The sequence below is a fragment of the Motacilla alba genome, chromosome 19 (genome assembly GCF_015832195.1).
Source record: "Motacilla alba alba isolate MOTALB_02 chromosome 19, Motacilla_alba_V1.0_pri, whole genome shotgun sequence".
NCBI lineage: Eukaryota > Metazoa > Chordata > Aves > Passeriformes > Motacillidae > Motacilla > Motacilla alba.
Genome location: NC_052034.1, coordinates 2,512,949 through 2,538,751, shown reverse-complemented (window position 1 = coordinate 2,538,751; position 25,803 = coordinate 2,512,949). Strand labels below are relative to the sequence as shown.

Sequence of the window (25,803 nt, the reverse complement as noted above, 5' to 3'; positions counted from 1 at the left end):
CGGCGCCCTCCGCGCACGCGCCGCCCGCGCGGCTTCACCCGCCGCCTCCGCGCACGCGCCGCGCCTCCGCCGGGGGCGGGGGGGGGGCGCGCGGCGCGCTCACCGCGCAGGCTCGGCGGGGCCGGGAGTGCGCGCCGCGCGTGCGCGGCGGGTGCGGGCGGGGCGGGGGCGCAGGCGCGCTGCGGCCGCGCAGCCGGTGATGGCGGCCGCGGCGGCGCTGCGGGGCGCGGGCCCATGAGGCGGCGCAGGCCCCGGGCACCCGGCGGAGCCAGCGAGGGGCGGCGGCGCCATGGCGGGAGTGTTCGACATCGACCTGGACCAGCCCGAGGACGCGGGCTCGGACGAGGAGCTGGAGGAGGGGGTGAGAGCGGCTGGCGGGCCGGGGAGGGAGCGGGGGAGGCCGCGGGGCCCGAGGGAGGGAGGGCGCGGGAGGCGCCGCGGGGCCGGGCCGGGGCCGCGCTGGGGCGGCGGCGGGAGCGCGGCGAGGCCGCGGCTGTGCCCGGGCAGGGCCCGAACCGCCGGCGCCGCCCCGGGACAGCCGCGGCCGGAGCGCGCCGGGGCTGCGGGCAGCGCCGCCGCTCTCCCCGCGGAAGTTCGGCGTCGGGATCGCGGCACAAGCGCCGCAGCGGGGTTTTTTTTTTTAATTGTTTCTGTGTTGTCACATGTCCGAACGTCAGTGCAGGGATGGCGATCTTTCTGGAGCCCTGTAAAGTCGCTGCTCTCGCGCCAAAATTAAAAGGCGAGGTTTGAAGCGCTGCGTTAGGCGAGTCAGCGCTGTGCATCTCGTGCTCTCCGAGCGGTGCGGCTGAGAATGGGCAGTTTGCAGCTCGTGATGCTCATCTGGGTCCTGTCAAAGCCTTAGGGGGATTCTATTGCATCATCTCTGTTTGTTTTTCTAGATCTTGAGCTGCTTTTTGGTATTGTTTTGTATATTAACCCTTTGCTGTTGCTCAAACTGCCGGTGCATTTATTTTCTGCTCTTTAAATACTAGTGACAGTCTTGGCGTCTTTGAGATCATGCAATCATGGAATGATTTGGGTTGGAATGGACCTTAAAGATCATTTGAGGCCACGGGCAGGGACACCTTCCCCTATCCCAGGTGGCTCTAAGCCCTGTCCTTGGACACTTCCAGGGATGGGGCAACCACGGCTTCTCTGGGCACCCTGTGCCAGGGTCTCCCCACCCTCCCAGGGCAGAATTTCCCCCTAATATCTAATCCAAACCTCTCTGCTCTGAAAAGTCCCTTCCATGTTTGCTGTAGATTCCCTGCAGGTACTTCCCTTGGGGAGATGAGCAGATACTGTTACCCTCACTCCCTGGAACCTGCAGAGACTTTGTTTTGACAGCCGAAGGCTTGAAAGCTGCTCAGCCTGCAGGAGAAGCTCTGTCTGTCACCTCAATAATCAATAAAACACTTGGCTTTCGAAAATGTTTCTTGCATCACCCTGTTAATGCTGCCAAGAACAGGTTCTGATCGAGGTGGCCAGCAAGTTGAGTGTGTTCTCTCTTGTGTTCCTGTAACTCAGACTCGGGGAACAATGAAACCATTGTGGATTTTAAAACCTTGCCGTGGCTGGCATCTCTGTGGACTTTGGCAACCTCGGCTGGTCCCAGGTGCCTTTTGGCAAACAGATAAAGGAGGGTGAGAATGGGCTGGAGATGAAAACAACCCAAGAGCAGGAAATGTGAGAGCGAGGAAGGAGGGGAACATCAGGAATGTGTGAGGGGAACAACATTCCAGTGCAGTTATCTCCACAGGGTGTGTGTGCTGGGATCAGAGAGGGGATGCAGCCAGAGCACTGCAGATCGAGGGGTGACCAAGGGGGACACTCAGGACTGTGCTGTGATAGCTGTCTGCTATCTCCCAAAACCTGTGAGTCCAGGAGGAGCCCAGAGAGCTCAGCTGTGAGTCCAGGAGGAGCCCAGAGAGCTCAGCTGTGAGTCCAGGAGGAGCCCAGAGAGCTCAGCTGTGAGTCCAGGAGGAGCCCAGAGAGCTCAGCTGTGAGTCCAGGAGGAGCCCAGAGAGCTCAGCTGTGAGTCCAGGAGGAGCCCAGAGAGCTCAGCTGTGAGTCCAGGAGGAGCCCAGAGAGCTCAGCTGTGGGTTTGAGTAGGCACAGCCATCCTGGAAGATCTGAAGTCTTGTTTAAAAGGAGTTTCCTCAAAAGCCATGTGGTTGTTTGCACTAATTGTTACGGTGAGAAAAGCCTCAGCCTCAATTTGGGTGTTTGTAATAAATGAAACAATGTATGGACTCAAGGGCTGGTGGCTTCCCAGGGCCTTTCTTGGTGTTGTGAAATGAGAAGGAACCCTGAAAAAATACCAGGATGGTATCTGAAGTGACTTTTGGTTAAATTAACACTGAGAATGAAACCCAAAGTTCACAGGAGCAAGAGCAGCACACGTAAACTGTGCCAGAGCCGTTGGGTAACAGGAGGAGTTGCTCTGGGAACTGAGGGGAGTTTATTCTCTGGGTTGAATTTTTAAAAATTCATTTGTTGGCATCTGAGAGCAGGGTCAAGGGCAGCTTCAGTGGCTTTCATTGTGAAACATGTCAATAAGCTGGATTTCTCTAATAAATGTCAGCAGGAGGACATGAGCTGGCAGCTCTCTGAGCTGGAAACAAACCTGATCTTTTGGACTCCTTAATTGCCTGTGGTGTTAGTAGGTGGATCCAAGAGTTAAATTCCCCTTTAGATCACCCAAAATAAACCAGCCTCTGTAAACTTTAACGTTGCAATGGTCTGGAAGCTGTTGAAAGTTTTGAGTTTTCTTTGGTTAGTGTTTTCACTTGGATAATATTTTAACATGCACTCCTTGGCTTGGGCTGACTTTTGCAGATCTCAGAGGGTTTTCTTTTTCTTCTCCTTCTCTGAATTTCACAAGTCATCAATATATTTATATTCAGTCTGTAGGTCCCGGGCTGTTCACCACAACCTCACAGTTGTTATTTTGTGTCCGTATTTTTAAAAAGAAGAATGTGACAGTACAGTGTGCAGCTCGCTAGAAGCTTGCCCTGACATTCTATTTGCATTCATTCCAGCTGTCTGCTGCCTTTGCACTTCTTTTGCCATGCAGAGCCACAGTTAGAGGCAAGGGATCAGGTTAAAAATTCTTTGAGGAAAAGATCTCTTCAGAAGTCAGCCTCGTTCCTCCATGGTGACTGGTTCTGGTGCTGAAGTGCAGGAACTCCTTCAGTTCTGATTATTGGTCAGAAAATGTGTTTCTCCTCAGAGTAAAGCTGAATTCTTTCATCACTGTTGGGATTTGAGTTCCCAGTGTAAAACAATCAAACCTCCTCTAGATTTGGAGTGCAGAGCAGTCCCAGCTCATCTTCCACATAATCTTTATTATTGATCTGATTTGCACAGTGCTGCAACAGGGCTCGGAAATTTCTGTGTAAGAGGAATTGCAAAGAAAATTGCAGTACCTTAACGTTTCTCAAGTTCACTTGGGGCTGTGAAATTGCACCTCTGATACTTGAGAGATTGAATAACAATGCAGCCAGGTGAGACAGGGGTTCCCTGTGTCACTGTTTGTGCTGCCAATCTGGCACAGAATTTAGTAGATCTTTTGATCTTCTGCTGATAATTTTTTATTCCTGACCCATTTAATTATATAGAAATGTTGTCTTTTCAAACTTAACAAGTTGTAAACCACATCAGTGCATTTATTTTTAATGCTTTCCTTTTTCTAATTCATCTTTCTTCTACTTTTCTCATCCCCAGGGTCAATTAAGTGAGAGCATGGACCATGGAGGAGTTGGCCAATATGACCTGTAAGTTGCTGCTAGAAAATACTCTGTATCATTCATGCCCACCACAGATAACTTCTAATTTTGTCACATTGTTAAGGTAAATAGAAAATTGTGTCATTCTGGTTCCATTTTTGAGTCATTTCTAGATGTTTCACTATTTCCTAACGTTAAAATTTGTCAATTGTATCTTGAAATAAAATAATAATAATAAAAAGAATTCTGGTGAAAGCTGCTGTTTGTCTTTTGATCCTTGTTTCTCCTAACAAATCTCTTACCTTTGAATAATATTTGTAATAAGGATATAATGATATAAAGAAATAACTGAGTCAGTTTGAGGTTTTCATCCTCTAACCTTAATTCTGCTGTAATGCAGAGATGTATCGTGCATTAAATTGAAGGGGTTTGAAGGAAATCTTGATATGATAAATCCCCAAAATCTGCAGGAACCTTCTCAGTGCCGGGTGCAGCTTTGCACACACCCAACAATAATTCCTGGTGCTGGGAGCCCTCCAGATCTCTGTCACTGTTCCTCAGACGCTTTCCAGGGAGTCGATGCTTTCATTTGCTCACTTCTCAGTACCAGCTAGACTCACGGCCTTGTTCTCCTTTTCCGCAGTGGGATGGAACATTGTGAGAAATTTGAGATTTCAGAGACCAGCGTGAACAGAGGCCCCGAGAAGATCCGCCCGGAGTGCTTCGAGCTGCTGCGCGTGCTGGGCAAAGGCGGCTACGGCAAGGTCAGCAGCCCCAGCAGCGAGCCCTCCCTCCCCCAGTGCTCCCTTGCTTTGCTCTCATTCCCCCCTCTCTGAAAAGTCCATTCTGCCAGAGGTGGAATGGGGCAGAGCCACCCCAGCTTGGCACTGAGGTCCCTGGCAGAGCCTCGGCGCTGGAAGCAGCAGGGAATGTCCCAGACTCATTCTGCAGCCAGTCTCTGCCTCTTGCCTCGTAGTCTCTGGGTGATCTCCCCTCTCTCTGGGTGATCTCCCCTCTCTCTGGGTGATCTCTTCTCTCTCTCTGGGTGATCTCTTCTCTCTCTCTGGGTGATCTCCCCTCTCTCTGGGTGATCTCCTCTCTCTCTCTCTTGCACAGCTTTGCTTTTTAGCTCGTGGCAGTTCATGCAGCTGAAATGTGTGATTGCCATTGTGTTGGTGTTGTTTAGGTGTTTCAAGTACGAAAAGTAACCGGAGCAAACACCGGGAAAATATTTGCCATGAAAGTTCTTAAAAAGGTAACCTGAATTTTACTCCTCTCTGATTCTAAGAAACCATAAATCTATCTCTCCATTTTAGAATTATCTAATTATTTAATATACCTAAAAATAGATTCTAGGATGTATCCAGTTTTTACTCAGATACAGTTGGAATTAAAATTCAACTTTGAATTTTTCTGTCTGGGTAGTTCTCAGCAGCTCATTTGAATAGGTCAGGAGGTCCTTTCCAAGCTAAATTATTGAGTGATTCTATGAAATAAAGACTTAAACCTCTGTAAGAAACCTCTTATGTCGACATTGTGGTGAAATGCCATTTTTGAATGCTGTTGCTAACTCGTGTGAAGTGTTGTAATTTAATAAACTCAGAATTGAACTCAGTATGAAAGTCTGCCTCATTTAGCATGTTCTGTGCTCACATATCCCTGCTTTTTGCAGGCAATGATTGTAAGGAATGCCAAGGATACAGCTCACACAAAAGCAGAGAGGAATATACTGGAGGAAGTGAAACATCCCTTCATTGTAGACTTAATTTATGCCTTTCAGACTGGTGGAAAACTCTACCTCATCCTTGAGTATCTCAGTGGTCAGTATATGACATTCTTTTGCCTCCTTCCTGGGGTCTTGCACAATCAAGAATTTGGGGGTTTTACCCTACAAGTAAAAAATTAGTGATGGCTTGGTGTCTCAAACTGAAACAGGTTTGTATTAAGAATACATAGAACATTAATAACTTTCTAATTCCTTACAATAAAGAGGAATGAAGCATAAAATAGAGAAGGGGTTTTAAGACTTTCTGTTCCACTAGATTTGTCATTTTTGTGTGTTCTGTGCAATCCTACAGAGTTGCCTGAGGGTTTAATCCTTGCAGGTTCTTTGTGACAGAAGAAAGTGTTACCTTTATTTCATGGTTAGGCAAACAGACACAGCTGAGAAGCAAATTTTTCAAGCTGTAACTACAAAAAAACAGGGACAGAAATGCTCTTGTTTTTAAAATGCTGATTTCTTCAGGTTGCTGGAATCCTGAGGTGAACAGAACAGTGGCTCAGTTGTTTTTTTGTGAAACAGCCTGTTGTACAGAAGGCAAAAATACCTGTTGCTTATAGTTTTCCTAGAAAATAGACTTTTGACTGACTTAAAATGATACTTTTAATTGAGTACAATCTATTTTTTCTCATGACAGGAGGAGAACTATTTATGCAGTTAGAGAGAGAAGGGATATTTATGGAAGACACAGCCTGGTAAGTGAAGCTATTTTTGTAAATTAATAGTTTGGGGTTTTTTTTCCAAGTGCTTAAACTATATTTAACTACTCATTCATTTTAGAGGGTAGTGAAAGAGCAGTGCAGAGGGTTTGGGGAGGGTGTACCTGTGCTGCCCTCACCAGTTTGTGCTGGTGGAACTCCAGTCTTGCAACAGAGGAGGGTCCACTGCTGCCTGCTCAGTGAGGCTCTGTCCACAGGGCTATGATCAAGGTTTGGGGGTTGCAAACTGTGAAAGACTTGCTTAAGATGCTCTGCAAGATTGAATAGGTCTGATTTTTGTTCCCTTTCAGCTTTTACTTGGCAGAAATCTCCATGGCACTGGGGCACTTGCATCAAAAAGGAATCATCTACCGGGATCTGAAGCCAGAGAATATCATGCTTAATCACCAAGGTAGAGCTCTAGGCATGAGTCAGGCTGCCAGTCCTTGGAAAACAATTCCCCAAAGGTCACAGCACCTCAGTTTAGGTGAATCTCCTTAGAACAGTGGCAGGGTTGTACCACTCCTGAGCTAATTGCCCTCAAACACAGCTTCCTTGGTTTAATAGGCCACAGCAAGCTCAACTTCCACGGAGCCAGGCATGTTTTGTGTGGTTGATGTGCCATTTCTGCACCTCTGGATTTTTTTTTTTCTTCTCTTGGATCACTGTGAAGTAGAACCTGTGACATTTCAGTCAGTGGGGATGAGTGATGGTAGGAAAGGCACTTTGGGTAGGATGCCAGATCATCTGTGGCTGAAATGACTTAGCCAGCAGCTGACACTTCCCACTGACAGCAGTTTCAATTCCTGATTGCACTGTTCCAGTGACTGTGACACTGATCAGTCTGGCAATCTGTACCACCCAGAATTTTCATGTTTTCCTAAACAACATATTTACTTAGTCTGAGTCTTTGTGCTGAATTATTCAGGGCACTTTACAGTTTGTTGAAGATCGTTCTGTGAATTTTGAAGCAGGCAGTAAAATTCACTAACCTACTTTTTTAGCTAAATGATGCTCTGCAGTCTTTATGTTTAAATACATTTGTCTGTGTTTGAATAAGTTTGGGTAGTTTGTCAAGTGGCAGCACTTGGTTTTCCCTGTAAGTGTGATTACCTTGTTCTGTTTTATAGCTGCATTGCTTTGTCAGACCATATGTGGAAATAATTCAAAGTAATTACAAATCCATAGTAAAAAATCCTAATTTTTCTCAATGTTACCTCTACAAATGGCAGGATTCTGACAAGTCTTAAATCTGATCTATTTAATTTCAGGTCACGTAAAACTGACTGACTTTGGGTTATGTAAAGAATCCATTCACGATGGAACAGTCACACACACGTTCTGTGGAACAATTGAATACATGTGAGCTGCACCATGAAATGCAAAAGTATTGCTCTGCTCTGGGGGTAATGCCTGTGGTTTGCCTTTTTTAACTGCTGGTTCATATGTTCAGTCACTTAGGACAACTTGACTTGATAAATGGGGTTTTGTTTGAAAACTAGCAGTCACAATTAATAAGAAGCTCATTAAAACACTTTTATATTTTTGATTTTTCTGCTTATAGGGCCCCTGAAATCTTGATGAGGAGTGGGCATAACCGTGCTGTGGACTGGTGGAGTTTGGGGGCATTAATGTATGACATGCTGACTGGAGCAGTAGGTGCACAGTTATAATTGCATGTATTTCCCTTTGTAGCTTTTCTGCTTCCCTGTACCCTAACTCAGCTGCATGTATAATAAATACATATATTGTATATATACACACTGCAAGGAAGAAAGAACCAAAATCCAGCTCTCGAATTTGACTACAGACATGAGCTGCTTTATCCAAACAATGCCTATTTGCAGTAATTTTACCTGCTTTATAAATGACTGAAGTGAGTTCTGTGTACACAAATTAGAGATCTGAACAAGTCCTGTTTTCCCTTCTTTTTCAATGGTGCTTTCCAGCCTCCTTTCACTGGGGAGAACAGAAAGAAAACAATTGACAAGATTCTCAAGTGTAAACTCAACTTGCCTCCCTACCTCACACAAGAAGCCAGAGATCTGCTTAAAAAGGTAGAATTTCAATGATTGTTAGTACTGCACATGTATGTAGAAAATAGAAATATAATGGTAGCACTGTGGCTGCTCAGTTCGAGCTTGAGTTGTTACTGATTAAGTCATTTTTTTGCTGAGTGGTACAGAAAGTGATTTCCCTTGAAAATACAACTGTTTTCAAGTGAATGCAGATTTTCCTGATCGTTCTGTATTCATCCTGCACACTACTCATTGAAGTGATGATTCATGGCAGAACTAGTCTGCTTATAACAGCATAACTAATTCTGCTTTTTTGGGTCCTGTTTCTTACCAAGCTGCTAAAAAGAAATGCTGCCTCACGTCTAGGAGCTGGTCCTGGAGATGCTGGAGAAGTTCAGGTAACTGGAACTTAACTTGAGACTTCTTAAATGACCTCATTGAAAATAAAACAGCTTTGAAGGTACCTCAGGGAAGGAGAGGGTCTTGAAGGGTAATGAGCAGAAGGGCTACATGGGACAGCTGATCAAAACCTGAAGTCTTTAAAGCTTAACAAAAGCAGCTGTCTGGCTATTATCTGGCTATTTGATGATTTGAGATTTGGAAAATAACTTCTATTCTTTAGCTCTGTCTTGCAGTAGATCTTTTTGAGTAGTTGCACAATGCTAATTGTGCAGCCCTGGAAGGGTGAGGATACTCTCAGCAGTCAGATGAAAACCTTGCCAGCCCTGGATTAGTGCAGCTCCCTGAAGGGAAAAGTGTGGCATTCCAGCTTGACTTTGTTTTTCTGGTGGTATTGACAAGTATTAGAGAGTCCTCCATATTTCAGAGTTCTGATAATTTGTCATTAATGCAGTGGTTTTTGTCATGGTTTAACTTGTGAAATTGGAAAATGCAGAGGTATTTTGCTTGTAAACTGCTTTTTTCTGACACTTCCAAGGAAATGGGGACATGTGTCTGACTTGGAGGTGGGATCTCAATTCTCAGCTCTTCCAGCTTCTCCGAGGTAGTGCTGCAGAATATTCTACACTAGACCAAACGTAATTTTGGAAAGAAACACCCCAGAGAAAGGGTCTGGATAGAAGATGTTAGTGGTGAAGCTGTGGGCTCTGTGCCCTGGGGGCAGGTGCTGACTGTGCTGTTGTCCCTCCTGCAGGCTCACGCCTTCTTCAGACACATCAACTGGGACGAGCTGCTGGCACGCAAGGTGGAACCTCCTTTTAAACCCTTATTGGTATGTACTGGGAATACTGGGAGAGAGATACGCCCTGTGTGCCTTCAGCAAAGCTCTTAATAAAACTGAGAAAGGTTCACAAACGAGTGCCACTGATTGCTGGTACTGGAGTTACATCAGCTCAGGGGACAGATTCACCCTCAGTTAAAGCTGGCAGATCTGATCTAGCACCTGATCTGCTTCAGTCTGAATTCCTCCTGCTTCTGACCCGTAGGTTAAACAGACCTAAAGTGCAGTTCACTCTGAGATCAGCTTCTAAACCCTCTACAGTAAGTCAGTACTTAGTTTCAACTAGATAGAGTTGCTAAGCAAAAGTAAATGAAATCACCCAATTAAGCATTTTCTGTGTTTGCTTATTAATCTTTACAATGTGTCTTGTGCATTATGAGCAGTTCGAGTTTACCTCATACCAGTGATGTGAAGAACAAGTTTTTATTATCCCATCTTATATCTGTTTTTCCCTCTGGGTACAATCAGCTCCAGCAGCTGTGGGTATTGCCACCTCTGTAATTCCCAGCTGCTAAAATTCTCACCTAAAACTGGCTGAAGCATCACTAATGTCAAGCATTCTACAGCATGGGGACTCCAGACCTTTTTCCCCTCAGAAAGACTCAAGATTGATATTTCCAAATATTTCTCTGAAGGTGGTTTTGGGTTTTTCTGTTAGTAGCAATTTTATGGAAGTTTCTTGTATAAACCAGATGGTTTTCCTACTTGTGCTTCCATGGTTGCATGAAGGCCTGCACAAATGAACACCTGCTGCCTTCCCAGTGACACAGGGGAATAAAGAAGGGATTTTGGAATTACTGCTGTTCTTTGAACAAATGAAACAATATTCCTCATAATCACTTATCCCTCAGACTATAAACACTTCTGTATCTGCAAAAAAGGGACAAAACTATCTGGAGAGGCCTCCAAAAACTAAATAGTTGCAACTGTTCTATACTGGTTGTGACAAGGGCTAAACTTGCAAGAATCTGGCATTGTATTTCTAAAAGTTTTTGTTTGTAATTTTAAATTTTTTTAAGGCATCTTTTTAATTCGTGTTCCTTTTTGATCCATAATTTTTGCCCCTCCCCCTTGCCTTTATTTCTCAGTGTCAGTGCCCATAGTGACCTCCCAGTGGCAGCGACAGGATTCCGACACCACTCCAGGGTTTTCCTCCAGCAGAGCTCTGCCAAAAACCCATGGAATGAACTCCATCCAGAGGCTGCACTGCTCACCGCTGAGCCATTTGGTTGATATCTGTAATATAAACCCTTAATCATTTTGTTTTTGCAAAGCAATCTGAAGAGGATGTGAGCCAGTTTGATTCAAAGTTTACACGTCAGACACCTGTTGATAGCCCAGATGACTCAACTCTCAGTGAAAGTGCCAACCAGGTCTTTCTGGTGAGTGAGCAGGGACAAGGGAGGAGTGACTCTGGAGGGGGAGGTTTGCTGTTGGAAATGGGGCCATTTCAGCTAAATTCCTTCTGTTGACTCCTAACACCTTGAAGCAAACTCTCATAACTAAACCCAAATCCTGTAACAGGTTTGAAATGTTTGAAGGCTTTGGAAACACTTTGGGTATTGCTGACGTTGTCTTTATCCAGCAGCCAACAAACAGTGCTGCCCTTGTGGAATGTCAGCATTGTGATTCAGAGCTGCACTGTGAACCCTGCACGTGGCATTGCTCTCACAGCCATGCAGAGGCAGCAATGGCCAGTCCAGAGAGCAAAATTAATTAAATTGAGCGTGCCTGTGGGAATCTGTGGTCTGAGGAGAAAAAGCTGGGGTGTAGCAACTCCCTGAAGTCCCACTGTTTGCTTCAAGGAGTGAGTAAGGGTTCATCTGTCTACATCGACTCTTCTTTTAATAATTTTCCTGTAATAATCAGATTTTCCTAAGTGCACAAGTGATCCTGAATGCATCCTTGCCTGTGAGTTGCAGTGCCTTTCTCCTGTTTTGCAGGGTTTTACGTATGTGGCTCCATCTGTACTTGAAAGCGTAAAAGAGAAATTTTCTTTTGAACCAAAAATTCGATCACCTCGCAGATTCATAGGTAGCCCTAGGACACCAGTCAGGTACTTTTTCTTCTTTTTCTTTTTTTTTGTAATACATTTTTTGACAAGTAGTTGAAGCACTAGAAATACAAAATGCAGCCTTGCTTCTGAGTAAGCCCAGCACTTCCAGTAGAAGTGATTCTGTTTTACAAACCACATTATTAAAGGCAAATCTGTGGTGTTGGGCAGCACATGAAGTTCTGATTTGTTGCTTTCCAGTGCTGATACAGCCTCAGTGGTGACTTTGATACAGCTAAAACTGTTTCAGAACATCCTAAGCACTAAAGAACTGTGCTAGTACAGAAAAACCCTTCTGCTATCACCTCGAAATGAGAGAACTTTACAAGAGGCTGTGGTAGAAGCCAGACATGGAAATTTCTCAAACTCCTGGAAGTGGAAGGATTAGAATTGCTTCTCCATAGGCATTTGAGCGCAGCTTCCTGCAGAGTAGGGGAACGCTTTGGTGCTGTGTAAGTCTCTGATTTTCTGTATTTCTTGTTTTAAAGCCCTGTAAAGTTTTCCCCTGGGGAATTCTGGGGAAGAGGTGCTTCTGCCGGCGCATCCAACACGCAGCCACCTGTGGAATACCCGATGGAGACCAGTGGAATAGAACAAATGGATGTGACAGTCTGTGGAGAGGCTTCAGCACCACTTCCGATCCGGCAACCAAACTCTGGGCCCTACAAAAAACAGGCTTTTCCCATGATTTCCAAACGGCCGGAGCACCTGCGCATGAATCTATGACACCACCACTTCTGTAAGCCTCGCAAGGTGCAAAACCAAGCACGGACATGAGCCCCCTTGAAGCTGAAATTGGAGGGCTTGTTTGGTTTACTTTTAAAAAGTGACAGTATCAAAGAATCGGTCGTTGCACAGAGAGACTTGGAAAGCAAAGAAAAACGGATTTTTTTTTTCCTGTCAATCAATGGTGCATAAACAAACAAACTTTAGCAAATGGTATTGCAGAACTCTAGGCACATCATCTTACTGATTCCAGTGACATCTTCTCACCTTATCAAGGATCTTTCAGCTTGAGAGCTCGAAACTGACAGTATTAAGGGGCAGGATGTTGCTTCAGAATCACTGGTGTAGTCGTGAATGTGTCGAGGAGGGTTGGCCCTTTCACTAGGCAGAGTTTGGAATGCCTGCAGGCTTGCAGCTGAGGGGTAATTAGCATGCAAGCTTCGTTAAGCTGTTTCCTACAATGGGGTGGAATCAAAGAGGAAAGCTAAACTTAATTGGTGTTTCACATTCAAAACATAATGAGGTTTTTTTATATATATATATATATAAAATATATATTTTTCAAATAGATTTTTTGATTCAGCTCATTATGGAAAGTATCCCAAAATGAAAAAAGGCAAACTTAATTGGTTGCTGTGAAGAAAAGTTCAAGGCTCTAGTTCTGATTCTCCTCCTCATGAACCAACCAATCAATAAATGAATCACTCACTGACCAGCCTGGCAGTGTGGGCTGGGAGAGAACCGTTTCCCTGCTTCCCCAGCTGAAATCCCTGTTTGTTCCTGCAAAGACAAATGGATTAACCAAACAGCAGTGCTGCTATGTTCTAGGCTTAACTGGAAGCCGTGGGCTCACACCCGTCCTGCTTATTTCATGCCTGTCCTCAGCAGACATTTCACTGGGAAACATCACTGCTGTCCACGCTGGGCCTCAGCTGGGCACAGCTTGGCAGCTCAGATTCTTACCCACAGAGAGGTCAACAGTGAGCAGAACACAAGGTCAGTAGAAACCTCTAGGAAGTACCACAGGAAACACAGACAAATCCTCCAGAGTATAAGGAAATAAATATTTTTGTAACCAGTGGGTAAGAATTTGAGGATTTTTTAAAATTATTATTATTAATGAAATTTTGCTTATGGTAGTTTCCTGCCATTATACATTTCTAAATTGATCAACTTTTTTTTTCTATGCTGGGGCAATAAATTTGCTGATTGTATGAGAAAAGTGTTCAATGGCCTTTCAGTGAATGTCTTCCACAGTGGGTCAGAACTTTAGCAAAACTTTAATTTAGCAAACATGTTCTTAAGGACACTATTTATGTTTTTAAAATTGTCACGATCTGTACAACTGACTTACAGGTACAAAGAATAAAATAAAGGTAAAACTTTACCTTACTTTAAATACTTCCTGCCTTAAAGAGAAAGCATTTCCATGAACATAGCTGGTGAAAGGGTTAATATCTGCAGAGCTTTACCCTAGAGTTAGAGTGTGGATGGTGTGTGCGTGTGTGTGGAGATGATCATGCAGCTGCATACAAGTCCTGTCACTTTTTGCCTGCCACACGTTGCATTATCTTTTAGTCAAACTGTGCAAAGTCTACTTCTGGTGTTTCACAACAGTAGGGATTTTTTTATTCTAGATTCTGCTTACTCTGTGGATACTGAATCTTTTTGAGCCATAGGATCCAAGCCATAAAACTCTGTGTAAGCATTGAATCCAATCACAGTGCTCTTTGCTGAAATGGGCAAGGCAGAAGGATTCAGCGATACCTTGATGCTATCAAAGAAGCAACACATCAAAATGGTTATGATTGAGAAAAAATTAGGGTTTTGGTTTTTTTTTACTTCCTGATAAGCTTTTTGTTGAAAAATATAATTTTTTTTTTTTAGTTTTAGCAGGAAAATCAAGTTACCTTACAGTGACAGACTGGAAGATTGCCACTGTTCAGTTGGTGACGTGGCCACGGGTGATTTGGTGGAACCAAAATCCAGGAGTGTTTGCACTGGGCCTGTCTGCAAACACACAGCACCTGGACTTTCCTGACATTCACTGAGGGTAAAGGAACTTGGTTTAAAAGCAAAAAAAAAAGAACTTTTTAGAGGCAGATCTCTCTTGGTCCTGGTCACAGCTACCAGTTGCTTTTGCTTGGCTGGATAGAATCGTCCAGTGGAGTTGGTTTAATGGCTGGCAAGAATGGCAAGAGTTGTTTGTCTGAGTTCACTGATCGATCACAAACCCAACCCATTGGTTTTCCAAGGAAAATTCCATGTACTGTCAATGTTTCAGCCCGTAGATTGTAAGTTGAATTCCCTACCATAACTGTGAAACTTTGGGAGTGTGACTCAGACAGCAAGCACACACTATGCAATATGGTTTATCCTGTATTTATTTGTAAAAATATCAGACATAGATCCTCTATATATATATATAATAGTGTCAAAATTACTAGTTGTGAACTAAGGGGAGTGGAGTTCTAGCTCCTGTCTGGCTATTTCAGATAAGTGCAGAATGCATTGAATATTGGAGAGCTTAACAAGTGCTTTCTTTTGTTCATTTAAAAATGTCTTAAATTTTTCATTAGAGTATAGAATCTTATTTTTTTTATTTTGTACAAGCTGCGCTTTTTTAATTATAATCACTGAAAAATTCACTATAATTTGATTTTATAGGATTTTTGTAGCATTACAAAAATATAGTAAAACTGAGGTTAATACCTGTTGTGGCTAACCATATAAAAGTATTAAATCTTAAACTTGAACAAAAGTCATATTTTTTTTTACTAGATGTTAAATAGGGAAATATTTTGTTCTGCAGGTCATTACCAGAAAAGGTTTCTAGGTCAGCTGTGTTACCAGCAGTTTTTCTTTTTCCCATTTGATGCAGAAACTATTCTGGTAGAAGATATTCAGAATTCCATCATTTTTCTCTGTGGGAGTGATGCATACATTTGGCGCCATTCGTGTACTAAATTGTAATTTTGGGAATGCTGGAATAATTCCTACCAAGACTGTCTTAATTGTGCCATCTGACATTTGAATGTCATCCTGGTATTAGCTCATAATAAAAGATAAAAATCAACGAGTCAGTTGTTCTTTTGACTATCCCTGTTCATTTGCTGTGCTGTTTAAAAGCTGAACTGCTGGAGAACATTTCATGTTGGAGTCCACTCTAAGTGTACAGCTGAAGTTTATTTTGGGTCCGTTCTCTTCTCAGTATTAACTCCCAACCTGCTCTCAGTGTTGAACAAAAAGTGCATCAAACATTGAGGAGGCTGTTCTGCTTTTAGGGCGGACGTTTGGGCTTTGGTTGGTTGATTTAAATTCTGTCTCTACAGCAGGCTCGTTGCTGTTTCATTTTCCCAGTTCAGAGGGAAATCCTTTATCCAAAGGAGAAATCATTAAGTACAAAGCAAATTACTTGAATATTTTTCCTGCAAATCCTTGTGTGCAGCTCCCATATATGAACTTCTCCAGTTGCTCTTTTCTAGACTAAATCCATCTGTAGCTGTCTGCAAGAACACCCTTGAGCTGCCTTAGCAGAAACAAAGGTAATCCCTGTCCTGGTTTTCATCTCTCACAGTTTACTGCAGCTAAATATCCTCAAGAGCTAAAGCAGGTGGATGTGAATAGCAACTAAATGCAAATTTAAACACATGTTAATCCAAGTGACCTATTTGTTTTTAGTTTAGGAAGTAGGCAGGCCCTAAGTATAACAGGAAATGTAAATCATTGTCTTTCCTGAGAGCTCTGATGGGAAATGGAGGAGGAATTCCCTCAGGAATAAAGACCCACGAGAGGTTCCTTCTGCTACTTTCCCCTGAGTTTTTGGGCTCTTAAAAATGACTGTGGGTTGTCATTTGTCACCTTGTGTGTCCCTGCAGACTCAGAGGTGCTGGTGTCTGGAGAAGGAGGAGTTCAGGGTCACAGAGGATGCCATTCCTGCATGCCAGGTACTCACTTTTTTCCCTGTCTGTGACTAAGATGAGAATGACTTGTTTGATTGATGAAGTGCCAATCTAAACCAGCTGACCAACATCTCTTCTTTATTCTTGGTTTTTTAATAAAACATGTTTGTTAATATTACTGGGTTTGGATAGAAAAATCAACAGAAAGAAGAGAAATTGTTCTCTGATCCCTGGTTTTGACCTATCTGCACACTTTTGTTACTACGATGTTGTAGACAGAGCCCAAAGGATCAGGGTTGATTGAAAACACTCACACTTTGTTGTACTCCATAAAACAATCCTGAGCTTTACAGGCCAGATGTAATGATATTTCTTAGCTTGAATCTTCCATCTCATTAGATTTTTATTCTGAGTACTGGATTCTGCCCTCGGAGCTGTACCTTTAGGGTATTCAAGTAAGTGTTTCACTTTCTAATTGTTTTTCCTGAATTTACAAGTTCCCTAAATGTCTTCAGGCAAGACAAGTTTGAGTGAATGGTAACTAAATGTAACTTTCCTGTAACAGAATAATTTGAGTTATGTTTTCAGTCTGATCTGAATAGCAAAGTGAAAAAAAATCAGGGAAGAAAGTGAGGTTACACAGGAGTTAGTGTTAGAAATAACATAAAAAGTCATGAATAAATTGTAACATTTAAAGGGTTTTTGTTTTCTTCAACCAGAAAAATACACCTGGCAGTGAGCAGTTGTTTTGTTCTTACATGAGTTCATACCAAAGCAATAAGGAATCGTCTTCCTTTATTCAACATGCACCAAACAAATAGATTCAAATGCATTTATTCTCTCTGATTCTTATGCAAACTACAAATTGCAAATAGAGTATAAAATAGACTCTCCCCTGTAAGAAAATCTGGTTCCTATTATGACAAAAATATAGTATTAAAGATTTCTTTTAAAAATACCAGCTTTATAAAATGCTAAGTAAAAAACTAACATCAGTGGTTGGTTTAAAGCCAAAAGATTAAGCCAAGGATCCATTAGAAGCCTACAAGAACCTAAAGGGAAAATATCTTGTTCTTGTGCTTATCTACAGGTGCAGTGAGAAACAGCTGCTGTTCCAGGTGCATTAAAAAGCTCATTTCTCTCATTTACTGGGCAAGCATTAAAGGTATTTAATGCCAAGAGTGACAAGCAGCTCTAATTCTCACTGCAGTCCAGAGTGTAAAATTTGCTCATAATCTTAATAAAATCAGTAGGTTGACCTTTTGGCTTGAGTTGTGTTAGAAGGATAAATACAGTTTAGTATAGTTTAGTACAGTCTGGAACCCTACTGAACTTTTAAAAGAAAATGTTGAATTAAGAAGTAATGCAGCACATTTCAAGGATTTGACTGTTTCCTATGAGAATCACAAGAGAAGCAATGCTGGCTTTTTCTGCATCCATTCTGAAAACTTCAGTTTTCTCTACTTAAAAAAGGTCAAGTTGCCATTTTCAGCACTGTTTTAAATACATGGCATCTGGAATTTGGGAACTCCCTCCTTGTGCCACCTACAGTTTAATCTGCAGTAAACTGAAAAACCTTAGTGTGAGCAAACAAACTGGAACCCGAGTTGTTTGACAAGCTTTAGAAAATCTGGAGATGCATAGATGTGGCTCCATCCTTCCACTTGTTAACATGGTCTGAAATAACAGTTCTGCAGAGTGGACAGGTTTTTTCTCTATTAAACCATAAAGAGATGCATTCTTCACAAAAAGTGTGCTGGAATGAAAAGAATGACAGCTTAGAGCTTCTAAGCTCTTCCATTTATATTATTTGTACAGTCAGATTTCTAAAAATAATCATCAAACACACACTCATCTAATTTTATGTTGTCTCATGTAACAGTACTTTAAAATAGTCTTTAATTTAAAAAAATGGGATTGTGTGTATTACCTGACAGATCAGCAGAATAGGCTTCTGAAATTCAGCTTGGCAAATGGAACAAATATCATCAGACTCAGAGCACTGTCTCTTGCTGGCTGGCACCCCATAGTGCTGGAAAACAAAGGATTTGCAGCAAGTATTAATTTTGAGGGGGATGAAAAAGCCACACCCAAATACCAGGACAGAAAGGAATTTGGAATTAAGGCTGCTATGTCAGGGAAACTTAAACCCCTCATCTAAAGGAACATAGCTAATTTTTACAGTAGAAGCAGGACAAAAAGGATTGTTTCACATCCTTTTATCTGAAGGGATGTGCAGATTTTTTGTGGGTGATTTGGTTGTTGTTCAGGTGACACCATTATCATTCAGTCAAGGAACTCAGACTGTGAAATGGGAGGATGAGTATACAGAGGTTCATTTAAAAATGCATTTGTTTCTTGCTAAAACAATACAAAGAAATGGGAATGAGGAATTTCTAGAAAGATTTTCATGTGAATTGGGGCTGTGGTTTTGTCATAGGAGAATTCAGTACTCACTGGGCGTGTAAAAAATATCCGTAAGACCTGCCTGAAGTTTCTCCATTGTCCAAAAAAGCTCAAAAGCTGAAATGGGAAAGAAAACTTGAGTTATGCTTAGTATTTTGTCACTGTGAACTAAAAAGCTCCCAAGCTTTTGATTCCAGCACTGGAAATCTCACTGCTGGTTTTGGATGTTGGAAGTCACATAAGCACAGCAATAGTTCAGCCTGACCCAATTTTAAATGTTTGAAATGTAACCAAATGAAGAATTTAGGCTGGAGTTTTTCCTAGTAGGAGTCTGGTTTTTAAGAGTGTTGAGGTTCTGAAATGAAGCACTGGAGTGCAAATATATCAGCATTATTATCATACTTGCAATGGTCTTTAGTCCTGGAATTAAGGTACCAGAGCATGAGGAAGTGTTGGTCATTTCTAAAGCCAAGCTGGTTACATTTGGAGCAGATGAGCTCTTTGGAGAAGCAGAGCCAGTAGGAAGATGGTTAATTTGTTTAGCTTCACACAGGATACCCCAGCAGAGAAGGTTTTGTTTCCTGGAAAATGGTGACTCTTTTAGCTGTAATTTTATCTTTATTTTGCACATTCTGTGTCTGGTGTGAGGGGACCCATGGCAGCTGTGTCCTTTGCTTTGCAATCCCAATCCATTGCCAGCTAAAGATGATTTTCAGTCCTGAGCCAGTTCTCCTGGAAGGCTGCAGCAGTCACACCGAAGCAACTTTGCAGTGAGTTCAGAGGGGAACGTTCAGAAATGTGTTGTGTCTGTAACCTTCCACCGACCATTCCAGCAGAAAACCACTTGAGAATTCTACATGAAATCTGAGAAGAGTCTAAAGCTTGCATACCTTGAGGATGAGGTAGAGAAGGCCCAGCAGAATGCCAAGGCTCCATCCCAGTGCAGTGTCCAGCTCCCCATGGGCCATGAGGTAACGGAACCAAACTGGTATGGGGACAAACATACGGTAATACTGGCAGAGTTCTTCTAACAGCATGTACCAGTAGCCCTAAGCAAGACATGCAAAGGAATAGCTCAAGATTTAAAACTCCCAAGGGTTTGCAAAATACACAGAAAAGATGCATTGTTATTCTTTGGAGTAGCTTCTTGTAATGAAACAATTAAATGTGAAGCACGGGGAAAAAAGATCAGAGGATGAGTCTCACAACTGTCCAAGTAACAGTAACAGAATTGATTGCTGGACTGCAGAAAATCAAATTATAGGCTGAATTGGGATGGTTTGGCGGATGCCTACCTACTTAAAGAGGCTGTCAGACCTAATTTCATAAGCTTTAAAAAAAGTAAAGTTACATGAAAAAGGAGAAGAACACAAATTTGGTCACACAGATCAGCTTGTCATGAGCCAGAGTTGTGTCCTGCACTCAGGGTTTGAAAGTGACAATAAGGTTCATTACATGTATAATCAATGTTTAGCTTAGCTTTTAAGGACATAAAGTTAAGTTTTTCATTAAAATTGTATTTGGAACTCTTTCTATAATGTACACTGGATGATGCCACAATTTGCCACTATTGACCAGATTCCTTCTTTAATTTAGCCATAGTTGGTGTAATGCAATTTTCAATAACTTCTCTGCATGCTACAGCACTAGCTGTAGAAAAAAGAGATCTTGATTATAAATCAGTATTTAGAGAAGGCAGTTGTACCTCAGAAGAACTTGTTCTGGTACATTGTAAGAGATAAAAACGTCCCAAAACACCCTGTTCAAATGTTACCACATCAAACTGTACTTGCTAATTTATTTTTTCTGAACCAGCACTGGTAATTGCAATTTTAAGATAAAATGTAATTGGTTTTGCCTGCCTCACCTCGGGAAGCAGATAAAAATAAATACACCACCAGTGAGTGTAAGCTTCTGAGAAAATGATTAAACCTCACTGATTTGAGAAATGAAGCAATGCATCAAATTCCTTGATCTGACACAAATATTCCTTAAGTTTATTAACAACAAAGAAAATTCAGGATTATTTTTGAAGAGACAGAAAAAAACAGCTGTATGCGTGTGCAGATCTTAAAAGATCTTGACAGTTCTTGTTGAGCATGTGCAAAATTTGCTGTGCTCCAGCTGCTCCAGGCCAACTGCCCGTGTACACATTCCTACAGAGCAGAAAATAAAAGGTTTGCTTCAACCCCCAGCTTGGAGACAGAAATAAACCCATTTATCCAATGATGTAATACAAGCAATTGTTTCTGATCAGACTGCAAACCTTTTTTAGCACCAAGCAGAGAAGAACATGAAATCCACAGGGTTTTCTTGCCCACGGTGTAGTGGTGGATTATATACAGACATTTAATTAAAGATTTTTCTCTGGGTAGAATTTAATAATTAGTTACTTTTACCATAAGAGAATCTTCATAAGGAATCAAAACTACAGCTTGTTTCCTTACCTTGGATTTAAAGGACATGATAAAAGAAGGCACCAGGAGAATAAAGCACTTCAAGCCCATGAAGAGGAATTTCAGAATAAAGTCTGTGACTCCCACAGTCCAAAGCACCTCCCAAAAGTTCATAAAATCCACAGTGGGGCTTAAGAAGATTAAGCTACAAAAAGAAGTATCAGAAGTTACTGGAGCACCCTATTTAGAGGAAACTGTAACCTGAGATTATCACAGCAGGTTTAATTAAAAAAGGAAACCTGGTTTACACCAAGGGAGAACATTTGCTAAGAAAATGAACTGCTCATTGTAAATGGATCACTGAGGATCTCTGACAAGTTTTCCATCCTGGAACCTTCTTTGCTGGAGCTTCATCACAGCCCCCATCCTCCAGAGCTCAGTTTGCTGTCTCAGTTTGGCATTTAGCCTTTGATTTCCAGCCAAGCTGCAGCTCCAGAATGGTCAAGGGGGAAAAATCAATTGGAGTCATGAACTCCACGGAGCCCCAGGATGCCACGTTTGGTATTCCCAAGGGTCAGAGCTGGCAATCAAAGCCAGGAATGTTCTCTGTGGTACAGTGGTGCCATTAAATCAAGTATGGAGTCTAGGAAATTCCAGCATACTGTTTTTAAGGACAGCACCTGTTAAATTTGGCAGAGGGGGAGGAATGGAGATTAAAGTGAAAGACAAACCAATGCCACAATTAAAGAAAAACAGCAGATAAAGTGTTCCCAGTTAATATCGGGGTAATTTATGGTGGGGGAGAGCTGTTTGTACACTTACCTGTGATACAGGGACTGAGAGTGGAAGGTGTAATACAAGAGGAGAGATGATCCACTCAGGTAGAGCAGTAACCAAGTGCACTGCACCTTGGAGCACCGTTCCTGCGAGGGATTGTAAAGACACGTTGCAGTCCTTGCCTCAGAGCAGTGCTGAAATGCATCCCAAACACCAGGTCTACCAGAGGACTTTATCTCAGGGGGTTTAGACCCCATAAATAGGAGAACTCAATGGAAAGGTAAAGCAGTAATTTTGGTATTTTCAACATACCAGTTTCTAGGTGTACCAAGGTTTTTTTCTAAAGACAACCCAAACCCACCCCACTCTGAAGAAACAGCAGCTTTCCCTTTGGGAGTGAACACAGAGCTGAAGATTTAAACTGTCAACTGCTATTTCATCCCACAAATACAAGTAAGAAGTTAATCCATAACTTACAAAAAAGTGATTTCAATAGTCAAAGTCAGAGGGGGAAAAAAACACCCCCTTGAATTTTGCAAACCTTGTTATCTGAGAAGTTCCCCTGTACAGAAGCACTAAGACTTTACTTCTATCTTGATAGCTAATATTATTAAGTAAATAAAACAACATGTCTATTCACATATCTTTTAAAAAATTTATTAACTTGTTAAAGTCTTGCTTAACTTAAAAAATTTTGTTGCACAGGGTGATACTTACTCTGAGAAAAACCTGATTTACTATGCTTTTGTTTGCATATGCATAAGTTGTTAGCAGCCCAATTCCAAGAGAAATGCCTATTAGGAAAATAGGATCAGTTATAAACATGAAAAGGAAAAAAAAAATCACTGAACTGGGTTAAAAAGCAGCCACTTCTAATATGTCTTTGTAATTAGAATTAATAGCTCAGACTCTCAAGCCAGGATAATTAAGCACATTGTACATATGCCAGCAAAGGAAACAGAAGCCACTGAAATGTAGTTTAGTAAATCTCTCTTTCTGACGAATAAAGCAAATAAAAATAAAGCTAAAAATAAATTGAATTACACTTCAGGCATGGCTATTAGTACATTTCTCAGCCGGGGGGAGGGGAGGAGGGTCTGTTCCCTCGGGGCCGGTTTTGTTCTACTCTACCAGTCATGTGCTGCATGAGGAGTTTGACACCGAGGATCAGGAGGTAGGGCAGGCTCTTGTGCAGCCACTGCAGGAGGTAGCGCAGCTCGGACAGCGAGCTGCCGCCCTGCTCCTCCGGCTCCGCGGCCGCATCCTCGGCCGCTCCTGCCTCCCCGTGGGCCTGCCCGTGCGAGCGGCTCTGCGAGCCCGGCCTGCAGGCCCTGGAGGCGGCGTTTTCCCTGGATTCCGCCGCGCCGGAGCCCAGCTGGATGCGCACATCCCCCGGGCAGGGGCTCTCTCCCACCAGCCTGGCCGAGGAGGAGGAGGAGGAATCATCGCCGCTGCCCTGGATGCTGTGGAGATGGGCACAGTCGGGGTGCATGGTGGGGTTTGCTCCTGGGGTTTTGTCTGATTTGTGTCTCCTAGAGTGGGATGTAAACAGGGAGGGTTAAAGAAAGAGATCAAGAGTTCGGGAAAGTAAAAATCCAATAGGTTGTGCTGAGTGTCTGTAAGATTCTCTGAGATCCCGCCCGAGTTTGTTGTGTGGGTCACATCCCCTCTCCACAGGACAGCCTCCTGCGTCCCAAATTAAAATGATTTCCTTCCCTCCATGTGCAGATTTTCCTGGCTGCCTTAGGAACAGCTAAAAGTGCAAATCAGAACAGCAAAAGCTGCTGGACGGGAGACCAGCACTGGCTTGTACAGGAGAGATCTTGGAAGTGCTGCATAATTTCACAAAAATAGCAACAGCAGTGGGCCAGAAAAGGAGCAAACACTGATGGGAAGGAAGCAGGGAGAACATTTCCCTGCATCCATTAATCGGGGAGCACTGGTTCAGACACGTCCAGTCAAAAGCAGTGCATGCTCAAAACTGAGGGCCATTATGAGATTAATGAGATTATCCTGTCTGGGGAAGGGAGCAGAACCAGGTTAGCCCATTTTCTAAAGCATTTAAAAGAGTGAAAAATGAAATGCAGCCAAATGAGGGCTGATTTATCTTTCCTTTGGCATCTTTTGGTTGTCTTTTGGGCACTTTTTCACTTCTCTGTGCGTCTTTACTCGGATCAAAGAGGGTTAAATCAACTTCTCTGGACCTGTGTGACATCAGAGTAATGATTTTGGAGAATGCCTCGAAGCTAAATTTGACACAATACTTGTCACTACGGAGTAATATTCAAACACTGAGAATTTTGATATAATCCTCTTCCTACTGTTCCAACTCTTACGGATTCCTCTTTGAAAATATTTTGAAAAATTCGCTGGGGACACAGAAACAAAGCAAAACTGATTTCACACAGCAAGTTGTGGACGCATTCACACGAACCTCAAATTCTTTAGCCTTTAAAAAGAAGGTAACATGAAAGAGTAGAACCACTTTAACACATGAATATGAGAACTCACTAATATTTACAAGTGCTGCTCCTCCTCCTACTATTTTTTTTTTTGTTGGCCAAAGATGACATCATACTTCAAAACAATCTCAATTCTCGTTCTGTATTTTTTTGCACACAAAAAAAGGATGAACTGGAGATGGTAATGACTAGTGAACAGTGTTACTGAGCGATGTTTTTACAGGAAGGAATAAAAAAGACACCCCATTTGCCCTGCAGTTTGTGTTTTGGGGCCGGGTTCTGCAAGAACTGACAGCTCGGTGCTCAAAAAGCCGGAGCTGGAGGATCGCACCTCCCCTGGCACTGCGCCGAGCAAACTTTCAAATCACCGAGTTATTAAATGGGATTTCAGAGAAGACTCCCGCACGCACCCAGATTTTGTTCCCCCCCCACGCAAAAATTAGCTAAAACAAGGCTCTTGAGAAAGGCCCCTTCGCGCATCGCCTGTCTCTCCCGGGGCCCCTCCGGGAGCTGCTCCCGCACCTCTCCGGGACCCCCGCAGGGTTTGAACCGCCGGGAGCTCCTCAGGAAGGCTCATCCCGGGACCCCCTCGGGTGGGTTTGAACCGCCGGGACCCCCGCACAGGGAAGGAAAGAGTGACCCCAGAGCCGCGTCCCCGTGTCCCCCTCCCTGCCCTGCCCTGCCCTGCGCTGCGCTGTGAGGGGACGCGGCGGGCGGCCCCTTTCCCGCCCTTCCCCTCACGGTACCTCATGGGGCGCCCGGCGCCTCCCGCCCGCCGCCCGCCGCCATCGCCGGGGCCGAGGGGGTGGGAGAGGGCGCGGCGGGGGGAGGAAGAGGAGGAGCCGTGAGGGGAGGAGGAGGAGGAAGGAGAGGAGTGAGGAGGAGAAGGAAGGCTCCGAGCTGGGCGTTGCTTTGGCAACGTCGCGGCCTTCGCCCCGTCATGGCCCGTGAGGAGGGTGCGCCTCCCCTCAGCCTCCCCGCCAAAACGAGGGGGAGGGTCCTGTTGCTTTTTATTGAAAGCCTCAATTAAAATTAATCTGGGAGGGCAATAATGAGGAAGGAAATGAAGGGATGGATGTAAAAGTATATGTGTACTGCCGTATCATTATTTGTCGGTGGCGATTAAGGGAGTCCTGCTGTCTGGAAATTGGCTTTGCCTCCCAGGAAACCTGAGGAAAGCGCTGCCCTAGTTAATGCTGCTGTAGCTCTTGGGAGAGGCTTGGAATGAAATAGATACAGGTTTTCTTTTGAAATATGCTCTTGAATAAATTAGTTTGCGTCCAGAAATGGCATCTGTTTTCCCTGGCTCAGATATTTTTCTAGAAAAAGTGTTTAGGTATGCAGCTCACACGGAAAGTGGGACTAATATCTAAGCAGCTTTGAAGATCGGTGCTGTGTTGTTTTTGAGTTAGAGTAGAAATGCTGGTTTAATTCCAAAGTTTGAATACAGCAGTGCTGTGGGGTCAGTAACCCCTGGAGAGGGAAAGGATGGGCCCTTAGATGTAGATGTTATGAAGTGGAAAACTAAGTGTTTGGAAGAGTTAAGTGGCCTGGTGTTCAGTGACACCATCTAACAAGAAAGCTTCTCTTTTATTTTCAAGGAAGTAGCTGAAAACA

At 43.2% G+C, this 25,803-nt stretch overlaps 2 protein-coding genes across 4 annotated transcripts; one reads left to right on the top strand and one right to left on the bottom strand.

Moving 5' to 3' along the window:
* The first annotated feature begins 136 nt into the window (after positions 1-136).
* RPS6KB1 (ribosomal protein S6 kinase B1) lies at positions 137-15,319 on the top strand. Of its 3 annotated transcripts, XM_038158475.1 has the most exons (15): positions 137-361; positions 3,727-3,776; positions 4,372-4,492; positions 4,915-4,983; positions 5,401-5,548; positions 6,146-6,203; positions 6,518-6,618; positions 7,478-7,568; positions 7,771-7,861; positions 8,156-8,263; positions 8,560-8,622; positions 9,378-9,455; positions 10,739-10,846; positions 11,408-11,520; positions 12,006-15,319. In XM_038158475.1, exons 1-15 carry the CDS (start codon positions 290-292, stop codon positions 12,241-12,243), a joined length of 1,509 nt encoding a protein of 502 aa, XP_038014403.1. In that variant the 5' UTR covers positions 137-289; the 3' UTR covers positions 12,244-15,319. The 3 variants fall into 3 exon arrangements, 2 of the variants coding, with proteins under 2 accessions (XP_038014403.1, XP_038014404.1); XM_038158476.1 differs by lacking the exons at positions 10,739-10,846; positions 11,408-11,520; positions 12,006-15,319 and adding an exon at positions 10,553-10,728; XR_005259470.1 differs by lacking the exons at positions 9,378-9,455; positions 10,739-10,846; positions 11,408-11,520; positions 12,006-15,319 and having other exon boundaries at positions 7,771-7,865; positions 8,560-8,624.
* On the bottom strand, positions 14,075-25,023 carry RNFT1 (ring finger protein, transmembrane 1). The gene is made up of 9 exons (XM_038158478.1): positions 24,933-25,023; positions 22,856-23,256; positions 22,442-22,518; positions 21,770-21,870; positions 20,999-21,152; positions 19,442-19,600; positions 18,603-18,668; positions 18,076-18,177; positions 14,075-17,901 (listed from the first exon to the last, which is right to left on the bottom strand). The coding sequence occupies exons 1-9, from the start codon at positions 24,935-24,937 to the stop codon at positions 17,767-17,769; spliced, it is 1,200 nt and encodes a 399-aa protein (XP_038014406.1). The 5' UTR covers positions 24,938-25,023; the 3' UTR covers positions 14,075-17,766.
* Positions 25,024-25,803: the final 780 nt, after the last annotated feature.

Bases quoted from the DNA above. Each gene is read 5' to 3' on its own strand.
- RPS6KB1 (XM_038158475.1), top strand. From the start codon at position 290: ATGGCGGGAGTGTTCGACATCGACCTGGACCAGCCCGAGGACGCGGGC. The intron at 6,204-6,517 runs GTAAGTGAAGCT...GTTCCCTTTCAG, and splicing joins TTTATGGAAGACACAGCCTG to CTTTTACTTGGCAGAAATCT. The intron at 10,847-11,407 runs GTGAGTGAGCAG...CCTGTTTTGCAG, and splicing joins GTGCCAACCAGGTCTTTCTG to GGTTTTACGTATGTGGCTCC.
- RNFT1 (XM_038158478.1), bottom strand. The intron at 21,153-21,769 runs GTAAGTGTACAA...TTCTTTTTGTAG, and splicing joins TCTCAGTCCCTGTATCACAG to CTTAATCTTCTTAAGCCCCA. The intron at 18,669-19,441 runs GTATGCAAGCTT...TTCCCATTTCAG, and splicing joins TTCTCTACCTCATCCTCAAG to CTTTTGAGCTTTTTTGGACA.